General features: G+C 36.0%; 1 protein-coding gene across 4 annotated transcripts in view; it reads right to left on the bottom strand.

Moving 5' to 3' along the window:
* BMPR1B (bone morphogenetic protein receptor type 1B) overlaps positions 1-13,876 on the bottom strand; it is a 398,018-nt gene that overhangs the window by 29,286 nt on the left and 354,856 nt on the right. For all 4 annotated transcript variants that reach the window (XM_055385715.2, XM_019025349.4, XM_055385716.2 and 1 more), the window contains 4 exons: positions 12,072-12,174; positions 11,107-11,209; positions 3,050-3,146; positions 1,841-1,979 (listed from right to left, as the gene is read on the bottom strand). In XM_055385715.2, the coding sequence (XP_055241690.1) occupies positions 1,841-1,979; positions 3,050-3,146; positions 11,107-11,209; positions 12,072-12,174 (442 nt within the window). The remainder of the gene's footprint in view (positions 1-1,840; positions 1,980-3,049; positions 3,147-11,106; positions 11,210-12,071; positions 12,175-13,876) is intronic.

Here is a 13,876-nt window from a genome sequence, read left to right as displayed (position 1 = left end):
AAATTAAAGGGCACATATAAAGTCATTTGGTAAACACAAGGTCCAAGTATGTGGTTATATATAAGGCACTAATTTGCCCATTATGTTATTAAAATTAATAACAAATCAATGTTAAGATGAGGTATTCACTCACATACCAATATATGGAGAGAGAACTGTATATCTCTGCATTGTTTATCTTAATAACCAAATCTTAAAACCAGAAAATAAATCTGTAATAGAGACTTTTTCTTTATTGAACTGAGTTTTATAGAACCCTCCTTCCCATCCTACCCCCATCAAATGCACTTTCTTGTTTTATTTAACCAACATTTAGTTCACATCTCACTAATGTTAAGAGCACAGATCATCTGGGTTTGAATCCTGGCTTCTCCACATACTAGCTAGCTGACCTATCTGGGCCTGTATCCCCTGATGTGTAATACAGGATTATACTGATATTTCTGGTACTACCTTATAGGGTTGCTATGAGGACTAAATGAGAATTTGATTTAGTTTTAAAGGCCAATGTCTGGCCAGGATTGGAACCCAGACAATTTGGCTTGAGAATATATGCTTTTAATCATTATATGATGTGAGCCAAATATTATTTTTTGGTATCTGGATTATAGAAACAAGACAGTATTTTTATAGCTATTAAAAGTAGGAGCTGAAAGCTTTTTAAAAACAAATTATTGTACAGCACCTTTAATAAATCAGCCACTCTACTGGGGATAGAAAGTGAGCAAAATGTAACCTCTACCCCAAAGAGGACAGACTCCACCAAAAGACACAAGAACATTACCACTAATTATAACATTATTTTAAATGGCCATTATTAGTGCTAAAAATAAAATGTTATCACAGAAGATAAATAGACTGGCTTAGTCTGGGGTAACTGAGAAGTTGTCACAGAGGTAAAACATGAGGTAGGCCTTGAGCCATGAGTTGGAGTGATGTCCAGTAAAGAGATTACATTTGCAATGACATGGATATATGTTGTATTTGAGAAACAATTACTCAAAGGTGATGCTAGAGCCCAGGCAGCATACTGGGAAGAGGTGGGAGGAGACGTCAGGAAGGCAGGTTGAGTTTATGTGCCACACATACCAAGCTGGGAAAGAAGACCTGCAAGCAGTATTGGGTATTAGGATATTTTACCCAGGACATAACAGTGCAAGATCAATGGTTTTGGAGAAAGAACTCCACGGTAATGGGAAAGATGAGTTTGAAGGCAAGAAACACTGGAAGAACTCAGTTTAAATTCCAAGAGCATCTAATTCATTAATACCAAAAGGGATTTTACTATTTGTACATCTCTTTTAGAAAAAAATAAGTGTAATACTATTGATTTTCAAATTGTATTTGCTCATATATTCTCTTCAAGGTTGGCAGTGCTGACCATCAGAAAATGAAGCTTCTCCTGAATGGAAAAGCCAGAACTTTACCCTGAAACATAAACCCCACAGCTGAAAAGCAACCCTCTTTCTTTGTAGAAATACTGAGAAGCCAGTTGGTTGTAATACTTTAGCCTTCAAAAGCCAGGCCAAAGTGCGGTAATGCTATCCTTATGGAAAACACAGGGAAGATGGTCCCGTGTTTAATGTTTTCTAATCTGCTCTTTATCAGAATGTCTGAGGGTCTGGATTGTAACCATACACCTACATTAAAAAACAATCACCTTACTCTCAATATGTCAAAATGTTATCAGGAAGCCCTGCAGCTGAGATCAGATGTCCAACAGACTGCATAGAGCTTTCTCCTTGTCCAGTGCCCTATTTCAGTTAAGTGAAACCCCATATTCATTGACAGTTCTTTCAGAAAACATTTCCTTTAAATTCAAGATGTGTTCTTCTCATACCAGCAGAGGGAGGCCTGATCCACTTCCTGAGCTCTGAGACTGCTCAATTAAGTCTCTCAGGGATTCTCCAGGAGGAATGTAAGTTTCATCCTGTTCTAACCCAATGCTGTATCGAGGTCTGGTTTCTTGTCTTTTATACCTAAAGATGGATAGATGAAGATAATTTTACATAATGAAATGCAATGATGGAGTAAAATATTGCAACTAAAATGGTAATCACAGCAGTTTTATTTTAGCACCTAAATATAATACATTAAATGCTTCATATTTTTTACTCTTAGTTATGGTTTCCCAAGTAAAACTCATTACTGTTTGGCTAACCTATTTTTTAAAATAAACTAAATAAACTACGTATTTTTACTCAGTCTCAAGCATCTACAATTTTTCTTCTTTTATTTCAAATTGCATATATCCAAGCAGACTACATTCTACTAGTGTTTCTAAATAGCTCCAATATTATTCCTTAAAATCTTTTCTAAGGTCCCTAATTAATTAAAGATGTAAATTTTGGGTGTACGAAAATCATTATAGCTAACTCTCTTATATAAGGTCATATCTAAAGAAATAATATAAATTTAATATTTAAAAACTTTTTGTCAATACTTAAGTTTTCAATTAGAAATGAATTTATTTCAATCAATTAATCTGATCATTTGCAGAGTGTCTCAAATGAGTAATAAATTAATCAAAAGGCAAATGACATAAATATCAAGGTCCTTAATATTTCACAATCTAGAAAATAAGTTCATATGCCATTAAAAATAATTAGGAATTACCGAATTTAATATAATAAAGGACCTTATTTTAATGATTAATCTATAAATTATGTTTAAAATCTTTTAATAATCAGAAACGTTATAGCTTAGAAAATAAGGAATTTGAGCAACTCTTAAGTTCAACATGGCCATTTCTCTGCTTGGAATCAAACCTAAGTAACAACCAGTCTCTGAAGTCTCTACCCTAGTTTCCCTAGGGATGAAATATTTACATGGGTAGTTTTGAAGTCTGAAGCAGAAATGAGATAGGTATCTATTTGTAACTTCATTAGGACAAATATTTATCAACAGTAACAGATATTTTCAGTTAAATATAAGATCTAATTAAGATAAATAAAGCTGTGGTGAGAAACACTAACAGGCAAAAGCAGAATATTAGTAAAAAGAAGATACTATAAATTAAAAATTTTGCATCTACATGTTAGAAACTTACCGGAAGTAACAAAATAATATGATAAGGAACAAGAGCAAACTACAGACAGTCACAGATATAAGTAAAGCCTTGTGGTGTATAGGTCCATCAACAAAATCTGAAATTAAAAAGAAAAAGAGCCATAATCTAGAGAATATTTTTACTTAAAAATAAGAAAGCAACTCTTTCCTAAAGGTACTTGCTAAGTATCACGCACAAAATGTGAAAGATCCTTTTCACATACCAATTAATTTTTTAAAAACCCATATATACTCAAAATTAAATAAGTTTGACTAGCGTGAATCATCCTTCATCTAGGCACTTAATTAAGAGCACACATTTCTTCCTGTCTGGAAGGAACAGGCTCGACACAGGATAAAACTACAGAAAGAACATCAACAAAGCTAAGTGGGTCTGTGCACCCACAATAGAAACAGATAGTTCATCTTTATTACAGACGCAGCTCATGGGTTCATAGGCTCTTCTCATGTGGTCTCTGGAGTACTCTATACCATGAATTTGAATAAAAAAGCATCTATATAATTCATGGGACATAAAACATAACTCGTTGTACATAAAGTCATCTTATAGTGGATAAAAAGGAAGTGGACCCCTCAAATGTTGCCAAATAGAGAATATATGGTTGTGCGTTGTTTTAAACAAAAATGTGTTCAAAATCCGTACTTTTTCTTAAACTGAATCATATTTTAAAAGAATGTATATGTTCCAGCCAAAGAATGTATGATACTTTTATACAACAAATTATTAAACACTACTCATTTTAACTCTAGTTCTTGACAAATCAGATTCCTCAAATTTTATATAAATAAGAATGACTTAGCTTTATACAGTGTATATTCACTGACTTTAACCCCAAAGATTTCCATTCAAAGTACTTTATTTTTAATAATCATCCCAGGTAAATTTTACACGGGTGATTTCTGGGACATATTTTGAGGAAACTGACTTAAAACCAGGTGCACTTATATAGTAATACCATTAGTACCATTCTTATTAAAGGCACCATTTACCTTTGAGAGAGTGATTACTGTCGTTTAATTTTAAAAGGTAGTATTGTAATTTATGACTTTGGATGCTATGGACAAGACATTTTCCAACTGTACTATATACCTTTAACTATATGGCCACCTAAATATTTTGGCTGGGAACGTTCTTCCACTCAATGTAACTTTTTAATTCAGAAGTATTATATGTTACATGAAGAAAAACTGAACAGGATCAACTAACCAAAATAAAATAAAATCACTACCTCTTCAATACTCAGGAAAAATTACCGCTAACAGTATCATTTCAATAAAAATGTTCATGAACAAAATATAATATATACTGATTTATAACTAGGTTGTTCTCATTTATAATACTGTGAACATTTTCCAGAACAACAAATATTTTTTTCTGCAACAGGATTTTTATATTGACACATAATTATAATATTTTAATACATACATAATGAACAGTGATCAGATAGCATACCATCATCTCAAACACTTATCATTTCTTTGTGTTGGGAACATTCAGTGTCCTCCCACCTATTTGAAATTATTTATTATTGCAACATGACTTTTTTTTTTTTGATACAGGATCTTCCTCTGTGGCCGAGGCTGGAGTGCAGTGGCACAATCTCAGCTCACTGCAACCTCTGCCTTCTGGGTTCAAGCGATTCTGTGCCTCAGCACCCTGAGTAGTTGAGATTACAGGTACGAGCCACCACGCCCCACTTATTTTTGTATGCTTAGCAGAGACGGCTTTTTGCCATGTTGGCCGGGCTGGTCTCAAACTCCTGGCCTCAAGTGATCCTCGGTCTCCCAAAGTGCTGGGATTACAGGCGTGAACCACTGTGCCCAGCTACAACCTGACTTTTAAAGACTAAATTGTATTATACATAAAATCATCCTAATTAGAAAGTGAATCTTCTGTCATACATTCAGGAGATTCTAAAGATTCTGCCACAAGGCTTCTTTGTTATACACAATTCTGTAATAAACACTCTTACACATACATCTTTGCACATGCTAATGATTATTTCCTTAATAAGATTCCCAGGAGTAGGTGTGTTAGTTCATAAGATATATATTTTAAGTCTTTTCATACATATTGTCAAATATTCTTTTTAAAAGGTAACAGTAATTTCTATTTTACCATCAATGTGAACAAAGATTTTAATTATTTTGAAATAATTTCACCCTTACAGAAAAAAACATAAGAAAAAAGAATTCCAATGTGCCCTTCATCTAGATTTCTCATTGTTAACATTTCATCATTTTAAAAATAATTATCTTGCCTTCTCAATGCCTCTCTCTCTCAATATTTATGTATAATATGTATACATACATTTGTATTCAAATTTTTTATTTGTTTACTTATTTGTGCATCTGTATTATTTTTGGATCATTTAAAGTTGTAGACATAATGCCACTATCCAATTATAAATACTTCAGAGGGTACTTCCTAAGAACAAGGACACTATCTTACTAAACAATAATGTGCTCAAAGGATTAATGCACAGCCCCGTGATGTGCTTATTTCACACTGCATGCCCAGATCAAAACATCTAGGAAATTATCATGAACACATAAACTGAACATAACTCTTCCAATCCATGAGCATAGGATGTTTTTCCATCTGTGTTGTCTCTGATTTCTTTCAGCCGTGTTTTGTAGTTCTCCTTGTAGAGGTCTTTTACCTCATTGGTTAGCTGTATTCCTATCTATTTCATATTCTTTGTGGCTATTGTAAATGGGAGTGTGTTCTTGATTTGACTCTCAGCCTGGATGTTATTGGTGTATAGAAATGCTACTGACTGGCTGGGCACAGTGGCTCATGCCTGTAATCCCAGCAGTTTGGGAAGCCAAGGTGGGCGGATCACCTGAGTTCAGGAGTTCAAGACCAGCCTGGCCAACATGGCAAAACCCCGTCTCTACAAAAATACAAAAATTAGCTGGGCATGATGGCACACGCCTGTAATCCCAGCTACTGAGGAGGCTGAGTCGGGAGAATTGCTTGAACCCGGGAGGTGGAGGTTGCATTGAGCAGAAATCGTGTCACTGCACTCCAGCCTGGGTGACTGAGAGAGACTCCATCTTGAAAAGGAAGTAAGGAAGGGAGGGAGGGGAGCGAGGGGAGGGGAGGGAGGGGAGGGAAGGGAGGAAGGGAGGAAGGGAGGAAGGGAGGGAGAGAGAGAGAGAAAGAGAGAGACAGAGAGAAAGAGACAGAGAGAAAGAGAGAAAGAAAGAAAGAAAAGAAAAGGAAGGAAGGAAGGAAGGAAGGAAAGGCAGGCTACTGGCTGAGTTTTTGTATATTCATTTTGTATCCTTAAACCTTGCTGAACTCGTTTATCAGTTCTAGTAGTCTTTTGATGGAGTCTTTAGGTTTTTCTAAGTATAGGATCATACCATCAGTGAAGATACTTTAACTTCTTCTTTTCATAAGGATGCCTTTTATTTCTTTCTCTGGTCTGATTGCTCTGACTAGGACTTCCAGTGCTATGCTGAATAGGAGTGATGCTGTATACATATCCAAAGGAATATGGCAAAAAGACACATGCATTTGTATGTTCATTGCCACACTATTCACAATAGCAAAGACACAGAATCAACGTAGTTGCTCATCAATGGTGTGTTGGATAAACAAAATGTGGTACATATACACCATGGAATACTACGCAGCCATAAAAGACAATAAAATGACATCCTTTGAAGCAACATGGATGGAGCTGGAGGCCATAGTCCTAAGCGAATTAATGAAGGAACAGAAAACTAAATACTGTATGTTCTCACTTATAAGTGGGAACTAAACACTGAGCACACATGGACATAAACATGGCAAGAACAGACACTGTGGATTAACAGGGGTGAGGGGAGATGGGTTGAAAAACTGCCTATTGGGTACTATGCTCACTACCTGGGTCCAATAAACTCATGTAACAGTCTTCACATGTACCCCTTGTAAGTAAAAATAAAATCTGAAATTTAAAAAAAGAAAAACATCTTCAAAATATTTCAGAAAATCTTTGGATTATCTATTACAAACTAAAATCCACTATGAATTTCTTATCCAAACTTCATGATGGTCAGTGTTATGATTTACTCATCAGTCTAAAATATATATGTTTAACAGCTATTTATGATTTGTAATAGTTGCAAAATATTAATGAAAGTAATCTGCATCTGAAAACACTAAATGAGAGGCTACTAAAGCAGTTATTATATGAATAAATTAAGAAATGTTACCAATAATCCAGGAAAAGGGAGCTCAGGAACTTGACATATTATAGCACTTGTAAAAAGTCACTCAGGGCTCAACAGGAGCCATTCAAGGAGCCATTCAAGACAAACAGGAATTATATATAATTTGAGCATTCATTGTCTAAACATGCTGCTTAGTAAATCTTGAAAATAATCTGTAAGCTCTTAATGTTATGCAGGCTAAAATTTAACACAATAAATTGTCTTAGTAAATTTTTTCCTCCATTCCTCCCTCTCTTAGGTTATATAAAGAGTTAAAAATAAATTCAAGGTGTCATAATACCTCAACCAGTGAAAGCACAACTCACAATATTTTTATACAGATAGAGGCATCCAAACACTGTAACACACAAATATGTTAAGACTGCGACTGGAAACTTAGCTTAAATGCATTTCCAATTTTAAAGATAACGAAAGATTTTGCAAAAATTTTAGATTTTAGGAGAATGCTAGATACTCAACCAAAACTAGAACTATCCACATAATTATAATGTCAATATATTATCAGTATATGAACACATAATACTTTTCCATCCCAATGATATAATTTTACTAAAACTCCAAGCTTCACTGCCTTTTACTTTCCACGTAAATGCAAGATACAGGATACACCCTGAGCTGCAAGAACACTGTGTATTACTTATCTTATTCTATTTCTGATTTATGAGAGCAATGAGACCAGAAGAATCAAGGGATTCTTTCCTTACCATCAAGCACTTTATTTAAGGCTAGCTTTACCTTCCCATTTGCCTTTTATTTGCCCCATAACCCTATCCCCGGCAGCCTCCTTGTCTTCTCTCATGAATAGGTGATCCTTATCAATAAACCTTTTGTTTCTGCTGGTCACGCTGGTCATGTTTTAATCTGCCATTACCTGTGCTCGGAGCACTAACAATGTAAACATTCAAGCCACAGCCAGAGTCTCAGAAAGTGAACCGTTCCAGATACCTATCAGGAAAAGAGCAGAGCCCACAGCTTTCAGCTGTCTCCAGGACAGCAGATTTCTACCTGCGCTGTCACTCCAACTGCTCTGGGAAGTAGAACTGAGAACTCCCGGGGGAAGTCTGGTTCACTCTGAGAGGCAAGTTAAGAATCACCAGTGGTTTCACAACAAAACTGCATTCTGTCACTACTATCACCTCTCCGATAATTAGTTTGTAACTGCTTAAAATGCCAGGACTGTTTTTATAAGACTAGAAGATGGTTCACAATTGCAATAAGAAATAGAAGGAAAAAATCATATAGCTAGAAAGTAAAATATCTAGTACAATTTCAATAAAAACTGTACATGTGTATATGGTAGAGTCAAAAAAAAAAGCAGCAGCTCTGCAGTATAGCTATGTAAAAACATCAGTGCTCTCAGACTACAATCTGCAGTGACATTTACTTGACCCCAAAACAGCTAGGCCAAAAAGGTAAGAATCTGCATAGACTTTGGAACTAGACACTACCTGAGTAGACTCTGCAGAGACCTTGCCTACGCACTGGCAAAGCAGTGGAATCTGGAAAGACCTTGCCTAAGTACCACCTGAGATCCTCAGAGCTCAAAGCAGTGCATTCTAATGCTAAGCCCCACCAAAGCCAGCCACCTTACGCAATGCTCAGTAGAGTCCACCAGCCACTCCTGCATCCTCATCTCCACACTGCCCTGGACCAGGAATTTGTCTTCTCATTGTTCCTACCCTTCTTTTCTAAGCCTTTTTACTCTGTCCTTTGGAGTTTTATTCTACTATTTTTCTAAATTCCTACATCCTCCTCAGATAATGCTCTCTCACCTTCACACTCCTAACTGGACTGAAATCTGGCCCCATCTCTCTTTTCTTATTTATTTAAAAAGATTTTTTTAGAAAGAGTGTCTCATTCTGCCACCCAGGCTGCAGTGCAGTGGCAGGACTGTAGCTCAATGTAACGTCGAACTTCCAGGCTCAAGTGATCCTCCCACCTTAGCCTCCCTAGTAGCTGCAACTACAGATGTATACCACCATGCCCAGATCATTAAAAAATTTTTTTTGTAGAGATAGAGCCTTGCTATGTTGCCCAGGCTGGTCTTGAACTTCTGGGCCCAGGCGATCCTCCCACTTTGGTCTTCCAAACTGCTGAGATTACAGGTGTGAGCCACTGTGCCCAGCCCTCATCTCTCTTAATTATGGGATTTTTCTCCAACCAGTCATGCTGTTTCATACTCCTGTAGTTAGCAAATAGTTCTCCAATATTACAAACCAGACCTCTGCACTTAACTACTGAATCTGTTTAGAGTCACTGCTACTCATAGGCTATGCAAACTCAAAGTTAATAAACTTTTCCGGTGCTGCGTTTTCCTTATCTTTAAAGTTGGAAGAACAATTCTATGTACTTCACAGGGCTGCTGTGAGGCTAAAATGGATTAATTAATGTACTTTTTAGCAGAATATGTGGCTAAAGTTAGCCATTTAAATTTTAAACTTTCTATATACTTAGCCTATCCTGCCTTATCCACTTAGCACACTCCTGTTCCTCCTTCAAGTCTTGTTCAAGTATCACTTCTAGGAAGCTATTCTGACAACTTCCTCCCCCAGGTAGAGCCAGCCACTCACTCTATTATGTTCTTAATCCACTTTATAATCTAACTCTACTAATGAGATATTCCTGAACAAATATAGTTATTGACACGGTGCTCTCTTACATTCTAATGTATACTTCTTGGGAGGAATAATTTTCTTCATTAATTTCTGTATTCCTAATACCTAGCATGTTGCCTGCCACAATTAAAAAAAATGCTGGTGAGGCTTTGATGTGAATCATTATTAATCAATCTTGTATAGCTTTCTAGGCTAGAACAGGAACAAATGTTAAAAAATTTGTCACAAAATTCTAGCCGGGTGTGGTGGTGTGCACCTGTTTCCCAGCTACTGGGGAGGCTGAGGTGGGAGGACTGCCTGAGCCCAGGAGGTGGAGGTTGCAATGAACTATGATCACATCATGCACTCCAGCCTGGGCAACACAGCAAGACCCTGTCTCAAAAAAAAAAAGAGAGAGAGAGAGAGAGAAAGCAAAACAAAGTCATGAAATTCCATTATGTTTTGTTGGAAAGATTTTTCTCTTCTCAAGAAATAAAATCAATCATGAAAAATCACTTTAAATCACTTAGATAAGATTTAGGACTTAAAACTCTGCAACAACAAAAAACCGTGTGTGTGTGTGTGTGTGTGTGTGTGTGTGTTGAAAGCATGGAGGAGGAGAAAGGGAACATGAGACCTGTTGCAAACAAAAGGTCTCTTGGGAGGCAATATTTGTCATTTTAAAGGAACAACACTTAAATGGGTAAGTTTTGAAATTAAAACTTTTAGATACCTTCCCCGTTTTATCAATATATTGATACGATTTGACTAAAAGGTGTTACTCTAGCATAAAAAAAAGGAAATGCCATATAGCAAATAATGTTTAATTTAGTCCTTTATATGGTCTTTACTTTTAAAATAAATATAGACAAATGGTAGTTTTTGGGTGTACTTCTGAATAACTTTCAGGGAGAAGCAGAGTGCTAGCTCCCGCCTCCACCCTGAAATACACTACAAACTCTAGGAATAACAATTTTCTGAACAGAAGTGGGAAAAAATAAAAATCATAAAAGTGAAGTCACGTATGACTGTTTTCCCACAAACTACTTGCACATGTCTTCGAATGATGGTTCCATGTCATCTGGCCTCAGTGCTCTGCTCCAGCAGTGGAAAGTGGTACAGGTAGATTGAGAGAGAACGATTATAGTTTTTAGTTTTTAGTTTTTATTTTCATGATACCTAGTGATTTTCCAGGCTGGAAGCCTTCCTCGCTTACCTCTGTTTTTCAATGGAGGCAGTGTAGGGTGTAGGTCTTTATTACATTCATTCCTTTCTGTGCAGCATTCAATTGATCTTCTTTGATGAGGAATGGGAGTGTCCTATAATTGAACCCAAACAGCTATTAGTGAGTTTCTTCCAAATTTCAAAGTCAAATCATCTAAAACTTTAAAAATAGTCACTACTTAGAGAACTAATTTAAAATTCTGACAATTTCACTCAAACATCTTAAATATGTTCTCCTCTATAAGGTAATTTACTTCAAGTTACCATGTATTATCTTATTGCAACTTTTGCATTTCAACAAAATTACTACTACATTTCTAATAACTAGTGTGCATTGTATAAACTGAGGAAGAAGGCTTGGATTAATGCAACAAGCTAAATTGGATTTTGAGGAAGATGCTCTAATGGGACACTAAACAAGACGTTAACAGCAAAAATAAAAATAATATTTGATTTCAAAATGAAGGAAGAATTGGTCCAATGGAAAATTTCAGTTTTCTAAATTACAATCATGTGTCACTTAAAGACAGGGATATGTTGTGAGAAATGTGTTATGAGGTGATTCTGTCATTGTGAGAAGATCACAGAGTACACTTGCACAAACCTAGATGGTGTAGCCTACTACACACATAGGCTAAAAGATAAAGCCTATTGTTCCTAGGGTAAAAATCCATACAGCATGTCACTGAACTTAATACTGTAGGCAATTAAGGCACAATAGTATCCATTTGTGTATCTAAACATAGAAAAGGTACAGTCAAAATATGGTGCTATAATATCATGGGACCACGATCCACTGTCATCATACATACCATCTGTTGCTGACCTAAATGTTTTTGTGCAGCACATGACTATACTAAAAATGGGCTGGCCAAGAAAAAGAATGGTTTTATCTTGCTTGAAACTTGTTGGAAATCTAGCCAATGAAAGGTTACAGAATCAAGTTATCTACCTTACCCGACACTGAAAATCTGAGCCTTCTAGTCCTAGGCATCCAGAAGTGACCACAGGCATCCCAGAGTCATCCTCTTCTATCATCGTGAAACAATATCCGTCTGTGCTGAAGATCAAACAAGCAAAGTGAGAAACAGAATGCGTGTGTGTGAGTCAGTGTGTGTGTGTGTGTCTAGGGGAAAAGGAAATAAGTGATGTGTATCATTTGTTTTATTGCAACAAGGAGAATGTCAATGATCTGTTAAGAGAATCCAAAAACTTCCTTTTATGAAAATGGATTTAATAAACATAAAAACATTTTGTAATATCTTTGTCCAGAAACTTGTGAATAAGAAGGATCTAACATTTCCATATAATATACATCATTAATTACCATGAAAAACCATAGACACCAATTACTGAACACTTATTTTGGCCCTTCACAGATACTACTTTTCCAGACAAATCCAGACAAACTCTGTGAGGAAGGTAGCACTACTGTTGCTTTCTATATGAGGAAACTGAGGCTCAGGGGGCTTGAGTAACTTTCAAAAGTCTTACAGTTAGTGAGAAGGAGTGCAAGGGTGTGAATCCAGGCAGGTGACTGTTTATACTGTTCTTGCTCTGAGATAGTGAAATACACTTATTTCTTATTAAAGCACAAAAACTAAAGACAGGTAGGATTTGGGATCAGCATGGCATAACTGAGATTCTGACATTTAGTACCTCTGCTTCTGGGCTGTCCTGTCATATGAAGAAATTAAGCTTTGTTGTAAGAAGTATAGGCTTCATTTGGGGGTGGGGTAAAGATGGGCAACAGAAAGAAGGGTTCTTGATAATACAGTGGAGAGGAAATAAAATTTTAACTTCTGTATGGTTTTCCAGATTAAAAATAACTTTCACTTATTCTACATCATTTAATTCTCAAAACAATAAGAAAAAGAAAGTATTATTATTCCTATCTTACAGATGAGGAAATTAAAATTATAAAAGGGTAGCAAACTTGTACAAGATCAAGGAACAAACAGTTACGGAACTGGGCCTTGAATCAAGGGCCTCTCACTTCACCATGTGTTTTCTGCTATGCCCTTTGGGACTAAAATAAAAAACACATCTGTTATATATAGAACTGTTTGTAAACAGACATTGATATCTTCACAACTTTGGGTGATGAATGCCAGCAGACTCTCAATATAAGTCATAAACCAGCACTGAATCTCTTAAGAAATAAAGTACTAAACTATATCTCTATCCTTTTCTCATATATATGCATGCTCAGCGTCCAAGACAGATATGGCAATGTAATCTTGAAAGGTCATGGGAATAAAGCTCTGAGAACGATATTAGCCATGATTTGTGGGTTTGTCTATTCTGCCTTAGTGGTAGCAGCATGCTGCTATATGTTAGCCCTTCAGTTATTATCAACACCCTCAGAATTGTTTACTTGTCTTATAAGCCTCAAGTGGTCCAAAATACTTCACTTTATAAGAGCCAGCACAACAAAATTCAAACATACTAATGAATGGCTAAAAAGGGCCAATGATAAATCCCTCTCTTATACCAAGGTCAAAAAGCATGAATATTGTTGTGGAAGAAAGACTGTCTCTGAACAGCCCATGCCTTGAACTCTTCAGGCCTTTTTAACCAATTTACTGAAATTGCTATAAAAATGTAAAACATGTAAACACCGAAGGGAATAATTAAAATATCTGTTCCTTAGAAATTTACTTTAAACAATATGAACAAGTAACACCTGTGACTTTTTTATTCTTTTCTTTCATATTTAGACTACATGTATAACTTACATTTCTCATCTAAATCAAAATTCA

The sequence above is a fragment of the Gorilla gorilla genome, chromosome 3 (assembly GCF_029281585.2).
Source record: "Gorilla gorilla gorilla isolate KB3781 chromosome 3, NHGRI_mGorGor1-v2.1_pri, whole genome shotgun sequence".
Lineage (NCBI taxonomy): Eukaryota > Metazoa > Chordata > Mammalia > Primates > Hominidae > Gorilla > Gorilla gorilla.
Note: the sequence above shows the minus strand (reverse complement) of the source record. Positions and strands in the feature narration are given on the sequence as shown.